Raw genomic sequence first — 17,603 nt, forward strand, 5'->3', positions numbered from 1 at the left:
CACTGCTGGGTAGGACAGCAGTGCAAACCAGAGTCATGGTAACCATTTTTCTTGGGTGCTGTTCAGTCAAGCACTTCCCTTGATAAAGAACCAGCCCTAGCTGGGTATTTAGAGATGATTTGCAGTAGAGACCCCTGAGAAGGCTAAAGAAGAGAAGACAGAAGTGATGAAGGAGAACACTTTGGATACGTTTCACTGGCATTATCCACCACAGTAAGGTCTTGTCTGCAGATAAAGGCAAAATATAGTTTGCACTGTTTCGTATGACAAACCAGTACCCATGCAAGAGCTTGTCCTCTGCAGAAAAAGATCAAATCAACAAACCTCTCAAGTGCACCCTGGTTTCTGCCTTCTTAAATAAGGATTTGCTGTAAAGCATTATGAAGGAGTCCATTTAAAGGGAATAGATGACTTCAGTGTCACCAACACTCTTTGTAGCAATGCACTCTCAGGACCAAAGGCTCATGTCTGGTGATGAGGGCAAAGGATCCTAGTCCTAACACAGCACCTCCTTTAGAAGAAGGCAGGCAGTGCATTTTTCACACCACTGCTTACTTTGATAACAGGCCTCCACTTCCCTGAAATCCTGTCAATAGTCAATACCTGGGAATCAAATGTTATACCACTACCAGGGAGCCTGCTCTGTGCATAACAGCACCATGCTGGGGGAAGCAAGTGAAGCTGAGGCCCTTAGAGACACAGTTTTTAACAGGAATCCCTTCTCAGCATTCAGTTTAAAGCAAAATGTATAGGGTGAACACAATAAGCCAGTCACTGCTTCTCCCATTTGTGGAGCTGGGGAAACTGAGCCATAATTTCCTTTTTTTTTTTTTTCCCAATTGCCTAACACTTAGAAATGAATACATTTCCTCTTGCTAGTAGCACTCATTTTTTGCACCTATCCTCATGGGCCACAGAGCCAGGTAAGACAAAAAGACTAAATGACAACAAAAAGATCAAGTGACTGCCTTTTCCCTGAACAAATCTCTGCCACAAAGTAGTTATACCAATATTATATAAATCATATTTCATAGTCTCTCCTACCTGTGCCTTCAGATATTTCCTCATACCACCTTGGAAAACTCCATACCATTTAAAAACATCCCTGCTCTCACAGACTTCTGCTTTATGCTTTTCTCTCTCACACAAGCTGTTGGTGCTGTGGCTGCCCATGGTGCATAATACTAAAGAAGTGATTTTAGATTGTGGCTTCATAGCTTTTAACTTCCTTTTTCTCATGCAGCAGCCTTTTAGCCTTCCTCACAGGGCCAACCCAAAAGCCATTGAAATCAACACAGCAACCCCCACCCTGATTCTGACAAAGTTTGACACACAGCCCAAATCCTCACATTTGCCAGTGCCAAATTTCTTAGGAATTTTTAATTTTTCACTTAATTGATCAGAATCTGGTATGATTCTTCCAGTACTGTAGCACTCACTGTTCTAGAATAGCATTTTCCATTCCAAATACTGCTCTTTCTCTTATGTTTTATTTTAAACAGCTTCAGCTTTTTAATATAGAATTGTTCAGGCATAAATGTAAGAAACATGCTACTTTAAAAGGTAACAGAAACACAAGACAAATCAACTCACTGCAAAGAGAGATCCTTGCCAGGAAATTTCCAGTAGCATCCAGTATTTTTAACATTTATAAAATTTAAAAAACAAAACACAAAACCTAACCATCATTATTTTGAAAGTTTTTTACTTTTCATCTAATCCACCAGCATCTGCTGAATATTTTATTTCCATACTGCAACATATTTATAATTCATCTCATCATTTCTTCAAATTTGTTAAGGAAAGGAATTGTTATACCTGTACAATCCTCTGTAAATTCTTCTGCGAACACAAATATTTCCTGGTCATATTAGTAAAATGTAAAACGTTTTACTTCAAAAATATTTATAATTGTTGTGATCACTTAACAAATTATAAATGGATCTAATAAGACATGCTGTCCATTCGTTGCCTTTTCTGAAATGAATTCCTCAGCGCTGGGAAGAGAAAAAACATTTTTCTGTGGTTAAAGAAAGTCCAAATTGCATATTTGAAATCTTTTCTAATAAAAAGAGCAAAGCAATAAGCGGATTATCTCTTTAAACATGGTATAGGAAGGTTGGAGGCCCCGGAGATATTTTCCACAGCCTCTATCTCTGATACATAGCAACATTATCTTCAGCTAGAGAGGGTCCTATGACCCTGGAGCTCAATTTTAATTTGATCTTCTTCTTTAAAGAGGTTTCTACAATTCCTCCCAAGTTATGCTGCATATTCTTATTTTGGGTTGGTTTTGTTTGGTTGTTATTTCGTTGTTGTTTTTTAATATGAGATAAAACAGCCTCAGCTTTTTAATCTGCTGGTTTGATCATGTTATACAGCTATTTAATGTAACTCCTTCCCTATCAGAACCAGAATATGCATCAACACAAACGGTAGGCAAGTTCCAGCTGACAGGGGAGAAAGAACTTGGACAGCAAATTCACTTCTAAGGCCTCCCTCCTCCTTCTTCCAGTCGTTCTAAGTTTCAGAACTGATCTCCCTGGCCAATAATGTATGGTGGAGGGGTAAAGGAGCTTTACACTCTCTACAACAGCCAGCTAAAACAAAGGCCAACCGATTGGTTTTGGTGGGGCAGAGGTACCATGCCTGCTCCCACAGAGGCTCAAAAACCCAAGAGATAACAATGCCCACTGCCAAGAAGAAAAGGAAACTGGGGAGTTCCCCTAGGACTTCTGCAGGCTGGAACCTGGCCCCAGACCCGTCTGGCTTATGCAGCCCCAGCAAGGGAGTTTCTTCACGTTCCCACCTCCTTGTTCCTCTTTCTTGTTCTGGAATGAGCACTGTCACTGAGACATGTTGTCAGGAAGGGATATTTCTCTGTGTTCCTTTTCTCCACCTTTATCTCCATCAGTGCATCCAGTCCTCACTGCTGATATTGCTGAAGGGGAACCATTTTCTTAGAGGCACTGATTTGAGTCGCCCCAGTAAGGTCGCAGCAGGCATCTGTGACTACTTGATGGGATTAGCAGATTATGAGAAAGCTGTTTGCTGTGGGGTTCCTGAGAAAGGGAAATGGGCAGGTGGATGCTTGGATCTGATTAAACTATGCATGAAGTCCTGATGGCTATTTCAGCAAAGCCACAAGCACAGGATCAGATGGGCGGCTGCAGGTCGGGATCGGAGCATCAAGCCAGCACGCAGGGAAATCTCCGGATTGTCCTACCACTTGCAGAGGATCAACAGTTAAGTATTTCAGCCGGGGCAGGTGAGAGAAACCTTCACAGATGGCCCATTCCCAAGATAAGTGCTTGACAAAAGCAGCTTTTCTTTTGCAGCAAACAGCTTTGCTGCAAAATAGCTTTGCTGCATCAATGCAGACCGAGCCCCGAGGGATTTCAACAGATACATTCTGTTGTTAATGAAGGGCAGTTTAGAAGGGGCAAGGGGTTCACAATTCCCTCGTGGTTGTGCTCTGAAGTCAGTGTGGATCTCTCCATGTATCTGCGTCTCATCAGGGATGTAAGAGAGTGGTTCTGCTATACAGAGAGATGTCTTGTCCACATAGGGTCAGGTATCTTCCCTGTTAAATATTCTCATACAATGTATCAGAGGATTCTTCTAGAGTTTCTTGCTTCTTAGGTGTCTGCAGAATGATGAAAAGGAGAAAAAAGAAATGGAGGAAAATTATTCAAAAGATGATGAATTAATTCTTAATAAGCAGACACTGACATTTGTTCTGTTAGAAATGGCTATAAGTGATCGGCTGAAACAGAAGCCACTACAGTGAGAAATGCTGCTCCACCAGAGACGAACGTGACTAATCCAGCCCAAGGGATAAAGATGCCTCCTTTACTAGTCACTCTTCCCCAAAAAAACTGTCAGACAGGGAGGGGAGGGAAAATTGGACTCAGTAAGAAAATAAATCACTTTGGATTCTGTGAAGGAGGAATTCCCTGACCTCCTCAATCCTGTTTCTTCAACAGTTGAGTCTATTCCTCACGACCGTTCCTTGTGTAGACAAGGCGCTGACAGACTGATATTTTAAGTGCTGTGTGGCACAGGCCTGCGTAAGCAAGGTTACACAGCAAGCAGCTAAAACGCCACCGGCTGAACTAAGCCCTACCTACACTAGGCATTTTCTCTGTTGCCACCACCAAAGGGAAACACTACAAAAGTGCTGAGTGAAGGCACTCCAAAGCATGCAGGATTAACCCCTTGCTATCCAAACTGGCCACCGGTCCAGAGTGACAGCATGCAAATGCTCTTTACAGAGGCTTTCTGCCCTGCTTCCCTTTACAGATCCCCCTCAGTTGTGCAGCCTCCTGCAGCAAGGGTTGGGCTGGACCCTCTGAAGCAGAGTGAGCCACTGTTCAGCAATCGCAGCTCCCACTCACAGGCCAAACCCACTGACCCACAAGTCTCACTCTTAGGGAAAACACCCTCCTATGCTCTGGCAAAGACAGCTGGAGGACAAGTGTCTCAAGTGGTCACAGCCCAGGATAACTAAGAGAAGCTGATCAAAGTGCTTGCAACCATAGTGGATAGTGCAAACTCTCCCGTGCTGAGCTAATGGGATCCTGCCACTCACACTTCCCTTCCTCCAGAGCAGCACAAGAACTGAGGACACTTGGAGTTGTCTGCTCTCAATGTGAGAGTTCATCCCATCCCCTCTCTGCTTTCTCCTCTCTTTCTCCCATCTCTGCTTTGACCTCTACCCCACCCTGGCTGAGGCTGCCAGTGCCAGACCCACTCACACACAGATGCTCCTCTGCTGTTGCTTTGCTGCTGCTCTGTTTTACAGACCCTCTGTCCCTCCAAGCAACGGCTGAATGGTGTGGGCCACACACAAGCAACTCAGCACAGCCTAGACAGCTCCCTGGTAGGGAGAAACCCCACACATACTTCATCTTACCATCCAGACTGAATCATTTCAGAGGGAGCAGCTGGTAAAGGTATACAGAAGAATAAACGGGATCAGAAACAGGGCCCCTATCCAAATAATTCAAAATGCAGCAAAACACAAATGCAGGGATGCTGTCTTTTCCAGTGCATCAGATAAGACAAGCCCATATAGAACAACCCATCCATCTCCTCAATAACCAGGAGCCTGCCACTGCTTTTGCTATCACCCCCATGGTGGTGTCACAGCAGTAACTGCAGGAGGCCAGTGGCCATGGCACCAGACCACACAGAAAGTAGCTCTGAGACAAAGGGGGCTGCTTGATTTTAGACCACCTTTTCCTAAAAGGTTGGAGTTCGGAAAATGTCTTAGACACATGTCCTTAATGAAAGAGAGGGCTGGTACAACCAAGGCAACTCTCCCCAAAAGAACTTTAATGGGAGAGAGCAGCAGATGTTTTCCAGGAACATTTTCTAGCACTGGAAGAGGATATATTTTTTTAAGCAGATAAGAGGTCTGGAGAAGAAAAGAAAAATTAGGTTCTGAGGACAGGAAGGAAATGCTCCCTGGGGTGCCTGATGCAAGTTTTGTCCATATGAAACAGCTGATGCCTGCCAAAGGCAGGGTAGAAGGCTGTGTGGGCCTCTGGTCTGCTTCATGTGGCCCCCACAACTGATTTACACCTGCATATTCCTAGTTGCCTCTATTTTCACTGGGAGTGAATTTAGTTCCTTGTCTCTCACTCATAATTCTCAGCCCAACAAGATCCAAGTCCAAAACATATCCACACTGCCTTTTCCTGAGCACAAGGGCTGACAGCATAGACTGTGTAAGCCCAGTCTCTGCTCAAACCATCTTAGCTTCTGCTACCATGAAATGGCTCTCAGGTCCTTAATGCTGGCAAGAGGAAAGTTGTGTTCAGGGTCTGCTGCTGGTGCACAGATTCCTTCAGCCCAGAGGATGTCTCAGCTGCCTAAATAATCTGGAAAGGGCAATAACAGGACCAGCACCTGCCCAACTCTTCATGAATGCCTGTCTTGTTCAGAGGGAGCAGCAATACCAAACCCTTCGGTGCCTTTCAGCACACGTCACACAGAAAAGCATCTGCACAAAACCATGAGTGCCAGAACTGGTAGAGCTGCAGGAGCCAGGGTTCTGCTGGAAGAGGGAAGAGAGGCTACATGTGCAGCCCAGCTGGTGAGTGCATGTCACATCTCATTTTCCTCTTTTGGTGGGACTGCAGACACATTTACTGACTGCTAGGTCATGAGATTGTGTGGGGTTTCTTCCCCCAGATGCCCAGGGCATATGGGAACTTTCCAAGAACATGGCCCTGGCCCTTACCTTCCCTGAAGGATTCTTTCTGTGTGATGGGTTGTTTGTGTTGTTCTCGAGGCTAGAATAGACATCAACTTGCTGCACATCCAGGCTCTGCACAGAGAAGAGAAAAGAAAGTAGGTGTAAAATAAAATACTTAGGTTTAAGATAACTAATTACCCACTGGGTTGCTCCCCATATCATGCCGGACATTTTTTAAGGACCCCTGCCACCTCCAAAATTTTGAAGTACCCGACCTTAACTTGGGCAAACAGAAAATCCTTTTCCCCTGAAATCCCTACAGTGCAGCTGCATCATCTTCTTTTTTCCAGGCTTACAGAGACAGGCTTTGATGTTGCCTACCCTCTGTAATGCAGTGGAGAAGAATGCCAATGCCTCTGCCTCGCTCTGCTTCAAAATTGTCCCAGAATGCAAAGTTGTGCACCAGGGGGACCACAGGTAAGAAGCAGTGCTCTGCACCACCCAAGACTGTTTAGGTGCCTGACAACCACAAGTTCTTGTTCATGTTTATTCTAGGGACACAAAAGTGACAAAATGGGAGAGGGTGGGGGCCCTGAAGCACAGAACCTGCAGAAAATTAATACAATTTCTGTTTATTGCCTGTTGTTTTGGTTTTTTTTTCCAAGCCAGAACTCTCCTTTCTTCTTTGAGTGAGCAAAGAATAATAAAAAAATCCATATGCTCCCAGGCCCTCAAATATTACCATGGTCCCACTCAGCTACACAGAGAAACACACACACACGCCCTGCATGCATATGCACCCGTTGTCCCCCAGGTAATTGTGTCACAGGAGGTGCATGTCAGTTTGAGTGATATTCCAGATCTGCCTGAAGGATCAAACATAACAATCATGAGGACTTTTCCATGTGTGTTTCAAGGATGACAGCAGGTTGCCAAGGTGGCTGTTTCTCTGGCAACAGGAAGATGGGAGGAGCTCTGGCTGCAAGAGGGGCAGATGGTATTAGTGGAGAGAGCCAGGCACCCTGTAATGCAGTGAGAAGGATGAGTAAAACATGGAGGTTTCATTGGGGGCTGCCAATCACTTGAACCCTCATAATTTCATGCAGAGTTGCAAACACTCAGCATCTTTAAGGATTATGGCCAGCAGGACAGTGCTTTGAACAGGGCCAGAGCATACAGAAGCAGCACTGGGGAATGAGCCTCTGAATAAACAGGCACTAAAACATGAGCTGGCCACAGTGAATGGGGCACCACATGGCTCTCACATTCCCACTGCTACCCTGGAAACAGTCAAATTATTTCACCTGTCTGCTTCCTGCTCCCCAAAACCTGCTTTGCCTACTCAGACATCCCCACCATTTGCACATGCACATGTGCACACAGAAAATTCTATTTCCCCACACTCATTTTCAATTCTCCTTGTGATGCTCACAGTGAGGACCTCGTCTTGTGTGCTGAGCTTCCAGAAGCCTGGCTCCATGTCCCCTTGGCAGGACAGGCAGCCTCCTTCTCTACTCCAGTCTGAAGCTACTTGCAAGCAAGGTGTTTAACTACCAGAAACGATTCCCTTCCCTCCACATGCCTTCTTCCCATGCAGGCTGTTACAATGCTGGTCCTTTTCAGGTCAGTTGGAGAGCTGGTGTCTCCAACCACCATTTGCAAGTTAATTACTTTTACTTGATCACTGATCATGCTACTGTCACAGTGAAGGCACACAGGCCACTCTCCTCCCTGCTGACAGATGCCTTCCTATCCCTGAACAGCCTCCGGTCTCCCTCACACCTGGAAAAGCTCCTGTGCTCTGGAACCTGACTGCATCTGCACTGCAGGAGTTCTGTTTGCTGCTCAAAAAAGCTTGTTTGAAGTAAAGCAGATGAAGCAAGTACCTCAGATTGTTATTTCCAAGCTGCTCATTAACTGAGCAGCTAAGCTGGAAGTCAGAGGATATACAGGTCTGGTTCTGGCCAGTGCAGTGAGGTAGAGCTACTCTACAGCTGCAGGAGGACAGAGAGGTCAAGGAAGGCAGTACAGAGAGAACAAACTGGGTTCCCAGCTGCCCCCTTATTACCAAGCTTTTTCTACCTTGTATGCTTTTCACTGCATACAGCCACCCCCAAGGACCACAAAATACATAGTGGCACCTAGAAGAGCCACTGAGGAAGGTATTTTCTCCCAGGAATGTTCAGCAGGACAGCTTTGCAGAAGGTGTATTAGGACCCTTCCCACACCAGGGATGAGCCTTGCTGCCATGTAGGATAACACAGAGCATTTAATGAGCTATGCCATGTAGTTCCAACAGCATCTGTTACTTTGATGTCCAGTGCTGGCTCCTCTTGCTTCTGCTCCCAGCTTCAGGGAGGGAGGACATTGTGCTTCCCTGGCCTTACCTTCCTCCAAACTCCAACCTCTTGCTTTCCCACACAGACAACATAGCTAGCATGTGCTGGTCTCCTGTCCAGCCCCTGATCTCTGACCTCCTTCTTTATCTCATCACTGAGAGCTACTTCTCACTTGTCCTTCCTTTTTTTCCTTGCCTTAGATTACCCAAATGCTGATCACAGATTTTTCCCTTCCCCATGAATTAAGTATTGAGTTCAACACCCACCAATAGATTTTCACAACTCACCTAGTTTCAAACAGAGTTTGCAGGGCTGAGTTTACACCATGCAGAGCCCCAATAAAATTTAACCGTGAAGCACCAGAGTTATCATTCAAAGGAAATAAGATTTGTCAACTTTCTATTCCCTTCATCTGTCCTGAGGGCCCATCCAATGCAGGTTTCCATCCCAGGGCTCTCACCCTCCCTCCCCCCCTGCCCATTATGCCATGCAGGGTCGTGCTTGCTGCTCTCCACATCACAGCCCTGCTCTCAGCCTGTGCCTTGTCTGGAGCAGGAGTTGCTGCTTCAAGCCCCCCTACTGCAGCAGTTGCTCCACAGCAGGAAACTCCCGTGGGCAGACTCGTACCCCCAGCATGCAGGAGGTGGTCCCAGGCTGCTTGCAGCCCTGCCAAAGAGGGCCAAGCCACCTGCCCTGCACACTGGGCTGGCAGGAGCCCTGAACAGCTGGTGTGTGGTTAACAGGCTTCACAGGAAGGCTGCTTGGGCCAGGTCCATAGGGCTCCTGCAAGCACAGGGGCTCAGCCAGCTCCTGGGATTGCCTGTGCCTAAGGCTGGCTCTGCTGGCTTGCTATATTAGCCTTAGTGGAGCCTGAACAGAATAACATGATGAAACATGTAATTAAGATGGAGCTAAGGATGCATGACGAGGCCGACTGAGCGAGAAATGGATTTGATTTTTTTTTTTGTCTCCTTGCAGAAATCATCCACTTCAGCAGGAAACTACCCATTCGGATTTTTATAAGCCTGAATTAAAAAGAAATTACTTGATACAAATGAAAAGGTTTAAAACCTGCAACCCCCTTTACCCAAAGCATTGCCTTTTGCCCAGAATAAACACATGACATACAATACATAGTGCTCTCTTTTAAACTGCTACTCCAAAAATTAAAGGGCCACAAAATAGTGCCCCCCCTCCCCCCAGAGAGTGAGAATGAGAAGGGGCAGGCCCATCCTCTTGAAGGTATCTGCCCCTGATCAGGTCTCCTGCCTCCCTGGCAGATCTTTGCTCCTCTCTGTAGTACATTCTCCAGAGCTTCGCTTTGTTTAGTTTAAATGATTAATGCAGCAGAACTCACAGGTTTTCCTTGAGAGACTTTTCCAGCCCTTATAGACCTCACAGACAGAAAGGTTTCCTAATATGCAGGCAACATCCTTCTCTACTCACTTTCATTTTATTCCTCCTTGTTGGTCCCACAGTTCACAAGAAAAAAAAACAACAAACCCTTTCCTTCTTAGTGGAGCAGCCATCCCATGGGAGTAAAAGGAGAAAAGGGAATCCATATAAAATGGAGCTGGATAGGTTGTAAATGGGATTAGGAGTCATGGTTACTTGAGGTAGCCGAGGTCTAGCCTGACATTTCAGGGGAACCACTTCAATCCTACTACCTATGACACTGCGGCTACTGCCCTCAAGGAGTGGGAACAGTTTGGGAAATGGAAAAGGAGATCCTATACAATGAAAAGGGAAATGCTTTAAAAAAAGCCTCCCTTGACATTCTCCTTGCCCATTTCCCCCTGCTAGCTAGTTGTTCTGCTCAGGACTGCAGCGGTCTGTGACACTGACACCAGTGAAGGTGCCCCAGCAGTGACCCAAAACAGCTGGGGGCTGGTCAGGGTATCATGTCTCTGCCCCTTTCCTGAGGCATCATTCTCCAGCTAGGAAGGCCATGCCCTCGTGAAACTGCAGTACAAAGTGGGGCTGAGAGTCCCTCTTCCTTCCTGACTTTTGGAGATTCTTCTACCTCTTCCACCAGGAACCCTTCCTGGCCCCACACTTGCTGCTCTGTGCTGCTGGCAGAGGGAAAGGTGCTGCTCAGCAGGGCATGGGGCAAGGTTTGGGCACTGGGGAGGCCATGACCGGGACTAGGGTGGAGACACACCCAGTCCTGAGAGAAGCTAAGCAGAGCAAGGTCACCAAGAGCAGGCAGGTATGGAGGTATTGCTTCTGTTTCACATCATGACACCGGCATTGTCTGTAGCATGGCAGGGAAAGGAAGGGTTGTACCATGCTGTGGACAGAAGAGATGAAGGGTGATTCTGGTACTCACATCATAGACAGGAGGTGGTAGTGGTGGTGGGCTGGCTGAAGGGAGCTGAGTTTCTACCTTCTGTCTCAGGATATTTGGCTGGTTCCTTCTAGGGAACAACACCTGCTCAGGACAAGACACCAAATGACACATTTGGAGAAAACCACATGTCCCCAAAGCTAAAATGAATACCAATGCAATATCAAAGCCAGCTGTTTGCACACCTCCTGAATGTTTCCACAAGGAAGAGTGTTGGCAGTGTCTGTACATGTGCTGGTAACTTTCCTCACTGCATGGTTAAGTGTAGAATCCAGTGACTTACACTGGAGCAGTGGAAAGGAGAACTGGCTCTGTGTGTACATATAAAGCACTTTCACCACCAAAACCTTACTGGCTGAAGGGTGTAAGTATTGAGCAGCACGAAACAATGCTATAGGACAGGGAATAAAGCAGGGCACTGGTCATAGTGCAGAAAGGAATTTCAGAGAGGCAAAATGCAATTACTTTTATCAGGATTTGGCAAGGAAGCTTTTCCTAATACAAAGAGTCTACAGAAGAGCACTAGATAATCATTAATGGTGACATCTAGTCAGTGATACATGGATGCACAAGTCCAGCATGGAGTTGAAGGAAGAAGGACCCTTTGTCTGAATGTTTCTTGCATCAGATGAGTTCTCCTTGAACACATTCCATGCACACACAGAGAAGGGTTAGCTCTGCTCAGCAAGCAAGAGAAGAGGCAGAAAAGGCAGAAGGCTTTGCTAAGTATCTCTGTTCTAATTCAGAAAGAAGTGGGATGATTATATTCACATCACATGAAAACGACAAACTGCTTTCCAGTCCATTAGTAACTAAGGAGGATGCTAAATAGCTTCTCTTAAAGATAAACATTTTTAAACCAGCAGGTCTGAGCAAGCTGTGGTGAGAAATATGGGCTGTGTTCTGCAGGAGGGCAAATGTAATGACTGCACAATCTCTTCAGACCCCAAGGAGAGGCCATAAGTCTGAGATTCACTGGCCCACCTCAAAACCCAGAGATGCCAATTGGTGAGTAGTGACAGTGCCTCCCCTCCTCATCCCCACAGAGATACTCTCTAGGCAAACAGAGATGGGGGCCCATCTCCAGCTGACTCCCTTTGCCTCTTACACTCTTCCCCCACATCAGACTGCCTGCAAGGTAAGTCTCACGAGATTAGCTGGGCTGCCAACTGCTGCCATTCTGTTTTCAGCCTGGTGATCTCTGATTGTGTGTGCTGAAACCTGATGTTCCTTTGAGTCAAAGGACTGTATACACAGCACAGCTTCCACATAAAAGAGCATGCAGAGTCTGCTGTTGCGGTGGCAGAGAGCAGCTTCTGGGAGTTACAGGGCACACTCTACCTAGAAACCAACAATCCCATATTCCATTCTAGAGGATGTAAGGGTATTTTTAGGCCAGGCTTGAGATTTCTGGAAGAATCCAGATGATGCTGTTGGAACACCTGAGGGTGGCAGTACTAGAAGCAGTAGGTTTTCCGCAAACAACAGGGATTCCAATATCATGACTCCAGATGGTTTTTCCACAGGGTCCATCTCATGCAGATCTTCTAGCTCTGCTTTTGGCTTTTCTCCTCCCACTCTTCAAATCCTTTCTTCCCCACTCCTGGTATCTCCCCTTTGCTCTCAGCTTCCCAGATTCCACTTCCTTGGAATCTGGTCCCAACCTGGGACACTAGTCTGGTCACCCAAGAGGTTCTCTTAAGACCCTCCTAGTGCTTCCTCACTCCAGATTCCAGTCCCAGTTTCCCCCCTGAGGTTCATTATTCCAGCCTCACAGAATCACTGCTAATGGAAGGTGTCCCTGGAGATTGTATAGTCTGATCCTCGTCCCTTTATCTTTTTTTTTTTTTTTCCCCACAGTTATTTGTAATTTTCACACAAGCTTCCTTGGGATCCTTGCCCTGATGCTTCCCTTCTCACTCTGTCTCTTAGTGTTTTCTTTGCCAAACAGATGCCCAAGGCTTTGGTCCCCATCCGCTATGGTGCCCGAGCTCAGGAATGCAGCTGCAGTCTCCTTGAAAGAGTAACCTCCATCTTGAAAGAGGATTAGAAATAGGGAAAGTCCTGCCATAAGGGTTGTAACAGATTTGCTCGGGTGCACAGGACATTACTTGTCTAACTGGCCTCTTCACAGAGGTTTTAGGCAACTGAACTGGTAAACTGACAAAAGCCATGACTGAGTATGCACAAACTGCAATCTTCCAAAATCCCATCACAAGGCTACATCTCCTTGAATGTTCTCACAGCCAGTACACTGCTAGTGTGCCTTCTTGCCCTGTGTCAAATCCTTGCTCTAAAGCAGAGCATACTGTAGTCAAAATGATTGCCAGAATTTCTTTAATGGGTAAATCACTTACTTATTTTGTCTTTCCTGTAATCTTTTCTTCTCAGAAAAACTTAAAAAATAAACTGGATCAGACACTCAGCATGGAAAATTTCAGCATAGGGACTTCCAATTCAGCCAAGTTAGAAAAAAATGGAATTAATTCCTAGAGTGCATCAGGTATTGTTTTGTATTTGGTTATTACTTGCCTTTCTTTTCCACAGAAGCAGAGCTGTTGCAGTGATGCTCAATACAGCCAGAAGAACAGTAAGCGTAATGAGGATTTCCCAGCTGTAAAAGATATTTATGTATCCTGTATCTGTAAGAAAGAAGGTAAAAGGTTCACAGTGAGAGTGGAACCCTGCTGTATTTTTAACCCTGGCAAGAGCCTTGAGAAAACTAAAATGCAGGATTGCAGAATATAGTGGCAGAAATGCACACACCCTTCAAAACATACTCTGACTGAACAGACAGCAGGGTGCAGCTGCAGAATCACATAGAAGATGCAGGGTATAAGCAGCTCTACTTCACAGAGGGAGGTGATATGAGACAAGAAATTTGGTAGATAGAGGTTGGCAAAGGTCTTTTTGTGATAGGAGCAGAAAGACAGATGGTGGAATGCACACAGGCCACATGAACTGGGAGGATGGGTACTGCAGGTATCCTCTGACCAGTATAGCAAAGCTACTTCATCACAGCTCTTTGCATTTACATTAACAAGTTCTTCATATCCAACAGTCATTAATGCACATCCAGCCAGTCAGCAGCATGCACTTCCTTATCACTTTTCTTAACATTCCTCTTATGTTGCATCAAGCTTTCCACTGCTTTCCAGCGTGCTCATTAAGTGACCAACCAACTCGCTGTACCAAATGGAAAAGAGGGAGGCATGTTGGTGAGGCCATAACCTGTTCATGAGTCCCTAAAACTGAGCATGCTGAATGTGGTAACAGCAAGCACCCTAATGAGTGACCTTATCAGCTGCCTCTGTCACACTGCTGAAGAACAAACCACACTGTCTTCTGAACACTGACACCTAAAAGCACTGTCTGATCCAGTGCTCAGGGTCCCTAGATAGATCCTGATTCCCATCTGGCAGGGCAGGTATAAATTACTGTCTCTTCATGTCCCTATCTATGCATTGGGAACAGCAGAACACCTGTGCTAAGTGCATTTCTACTCTGATGGCAATTAGTATTGGGCATAAAGCATTATTCATACCTGACTTCACAGCATGTGTGGATAGCGAAAAAGAAGAGCAAAGATCAGGTTTCCATAGCCAGATACAGCTGATTTTTAACCTCCTGCCCTTACTTTCTGGTTTTTCACTTACCTCTAATAAGGACAAACACTCCCTTTCCTATTTTTTGGATACCATTCCATTTGACCTCGCAGTAGTACGTGCCAGTAGAGGAGGTGTTTTCAAGTGGCATGATTCTGTGGTCATAAGATAAGGCAGCAGTCTTATTCTCTTCTCCAGAAGGAATGGCTACATCTTCCACCCTACTATAGATAAATGTCTTCTGATCCAGTGAATTAATCCAGTAATAGGAGATTGAAAATTTGGTGTATTTCGGCATGTAAGGGAAGATGACTTTACAGGGGATGGATATTTCTTCCTTGAGCAAGGCAACCTGGATTGGAGGTTTCTGCTGTACATCGACATTTCCTCCTGTAAGAGTAATAATTGGTAGCAGTCACCTAATCTCACTTTTAGTGAGGAGAGGATGGCTGTCCCAAAGACAGGATCACTCTGAAAATAACCATACACCAGGAAGCACACCAATAGCAGGCAGTGTTGGCCCTTGTCAGAGGCTGAGTGATTCAGAGCATGTGCCCTGTGTGATCTGTCACATCTCTTGGGTAATTGCTGTGTGATCCACGATAGCCTCCTGCATTCACAGGCTTCCCCTTTTCTCTTGTGAGCTCCTCCATACAACAGCAGTACGCAGAAAGACAGGAAATTAAGCAGGAAGTGAACTGATTTTGCAGTGGTGTTTGAACGTATTTACAGCAGGTGAATAGAAAGCAATTTTCCAAGATAAACGCTAGCTGGACGTGTCCTGATGTATAAACCACGCTCGGGAATCTACGTGTGGCTGTGTGATGGCTCTGTGGCAGAGAAGGTGTTGTACGCAAGCAGGTGTTATCAGTGGGGCTGTGTATTTCTGAATAGCAAGTGAGGAAGGAGATTGCATGTTCTGTATAGGAGCCAGCACCAGCACCATGAGAAATAAGCCACAGCTTAATCACTCCAAACCTTTGCTGCTCTAAAACGGGAGCAAAGCACAAGCCTCAGTGTTAGCTATGGAACTATCTGCAGATGACTGCAGATCTTAAGTATTTATATGTGACAGTATCTTAGGCAGAGATGAGAGCATGCCCTTCTCATGCTTCCTCCTAATACACACAAGGCAGTTTAAAGTGATCTATCACTGCAACTCAGTAGACAATGATGTCAGAAGTTAAAAGAAAGGACGAATAAGATGGGGAACCACACCACAGTTCACTCCCTGTTTTATTTAATGAAAAGGAAAATAACCTAAGAGTGAGCCACTGGCTAGTAAGGAGACTGGGGTACAGGACTTCTTTGGTTCCCAGCCAAATCTGGGTTCAGTATCAGGCAGTCTCTGGATCTATTTATTTGTCAACTGATATAAAACCACATATAAGGCAACTTAAGACGAGGCTCTTTGAGAAAGGAAACTGGAAACTTACAAGTCTTCTCACAAAATGAAGGATTCTTTCAGAGACATGAAATGAGAAGAGAGAAAAAAGGGTAGAGAGAGAAAGTAGGGGATGGGCAGGCTTTTCCATTTATGCTTTTGATGGGATTCCCTGGAGTTCTGCATCTATGAGCAGGCTCATAACAAGGTATTAAAGCTGTCCCAGAGCACAGCCAGGCTTGCTTTTCTGTCACCATGGACTAACGCTGCATCACAACAGCAGTGTCACCTCAGCACAGCAGGAGCTGGCATTGGAAAAGGCAACTCAGACTTAGCACTGCTGAATGCTGAGCACTGAGGATTCGTGGTGGGGGACAACAATGGAGAGAGGGCACAGCTACTGCCCCGGAAGGACTGCTGGGAAGTACCATATGTTAAGGAAAATTCTCTACACATCACATAGCCAGGGACAACAGCCTGACAGTAAGGAAGAGCTTAGGTTACAACACCAGAGAAAGGTTCTTGGCTGTAAAAGCAACCGAGATACAGTACAGTCCTCAGGGACATGCTCAGTCCTGTGTACACTAGTTACAATAATATTATGGAAAGGTGGTAACAAAATCCTGCAGACACTGGGAGTGATAACCCAAGTAGCTTATTCTGGGCCATATTTTTCAAAATGATTCGTCATCCTTCTCCTCTTCTCTATACAGCAGAAGACACACATGAATACTGTTTCTACATAAGACACAGCTAAGCACTACTGTAACAAAAGAGAGGAGAGATCCATCTTCTCATATTATCCCAGAAGCCACTAGGTTGAAAAGAACATACCAAGGAAAAAGCCAAACCATTTTATTTAGGTTATCTAACCCTTCTCCCATGTTCCCTCGTTCTTGAGGATTCACTCTCTTAGCTTTGAAATGCTTAAAAGACAGAAATAGCAGCAGCGTGCAAATTCCTAGAGGGGATCTCTGGAAATTAGCAAAAGACAGCAGCTGGAACTGCTCTAATACAAAAAACATGAGAGTAAACAAAAGGAATTAAAAAGAAAATATTTGTTTACCTCCACACTGAAGCAACCAAAGAAACAGGAAGATGTCTTTTAGATTTGGGATCATGACGGGGAGGTCAAAGGCTGTAAGCATGCACCCAGACACAAAGATCCAAAAGGCAAAGGAGGTGGGGGTTTGTCAGGTATTTTCATGCCAGGGCAGCTGGTTGATCCCCTCCTGTTTGCAAAGGGACAGGCGAGATGTACACACACTGCATTTGGCAAGCAGTTCCTGGCAGATGCAAGCTCTTCTGCTTTTTGGTCAGACTCCACCCTACACCAGGGCTGACTTCTCTGTACTACGATGGTGTTAGACCTACTAGTGGGTGTCCAAAGACTAGACCACAAGCACTTTAACGCACAGAGCTTTGCTTCCTGATGGCTGTAAAATATCGCTTGCATTTACAACAAACTTTGTCACCCTCCACAAAGTGGGGGATCACCTGTTCTGCCTTCAACACAGAAAACCAGTAGTTCACGAGTAGTCAGTACAGAGCAAAGGCTCTACTGTACCCCTGACTCCATAAAATGGCCCTCCACAGCCAACTTCTCCACTAGGTCCCTCCAGAGGAAGGCACTCACATTCACAGAATGAGGACAACCAGACGGCGAATTCGTCCCGAACAGCTGGACCATTTCAGATCCACACCATGCTGGCTCTGAACCAGCTTC

General features: G+C 45.7%; 1 protein-coding gene across 1 annotated transcript; it reads right to left on the bottom strand.

Annotated features, from left to right (window-relative positions):
- Window positions 1-1,468: 1,468 nt before the first annotated feature.
- NFAM1 (NFAT activating protein with ITAM motif 1) lies at window positions 1,469-17,049 on the bottom strand. The gene is made up of 6 exons (XM_066550014.1): window positions 16,944-17,049; window positions 14,545-14,883; window positions 13,421-13,530; window positions 10,871-10,972; window positions 6,248-6,334; window positions 1,469-3,646 (listed from the first exon to the last, which is right to left on the bottom strand). The coding sequence occupies exons 1-6, from the start codon at window positions 17,023-17,025 to the stop codon at window positions 3,587-3,589; spliced, it is 780 nt and encodes a 259-aa protein (XP_066406111.1). The 5' UTR covers window positions 17,026-17,049; the 3' UTR covers window positions 1,469-3,586.
- Between the last annotated feature and the right edge of the window lie 554 nt (window positions 17,050-17,603).

The sequence above is a fragment of the Molothrus aeneus genome, chromosome 5 (genome assembly GCF_037042795.1).
Source record: "Molothrus aeneus isolate 106 chromosome 5, BPBGC_Maene_1.0, whole genome shotgun sequence".
NCBI lineage: Eukaryota > Metazoa > Chordata > Aves > Passeriformes > Icteridae > Molothrus > Molothrus aeneus.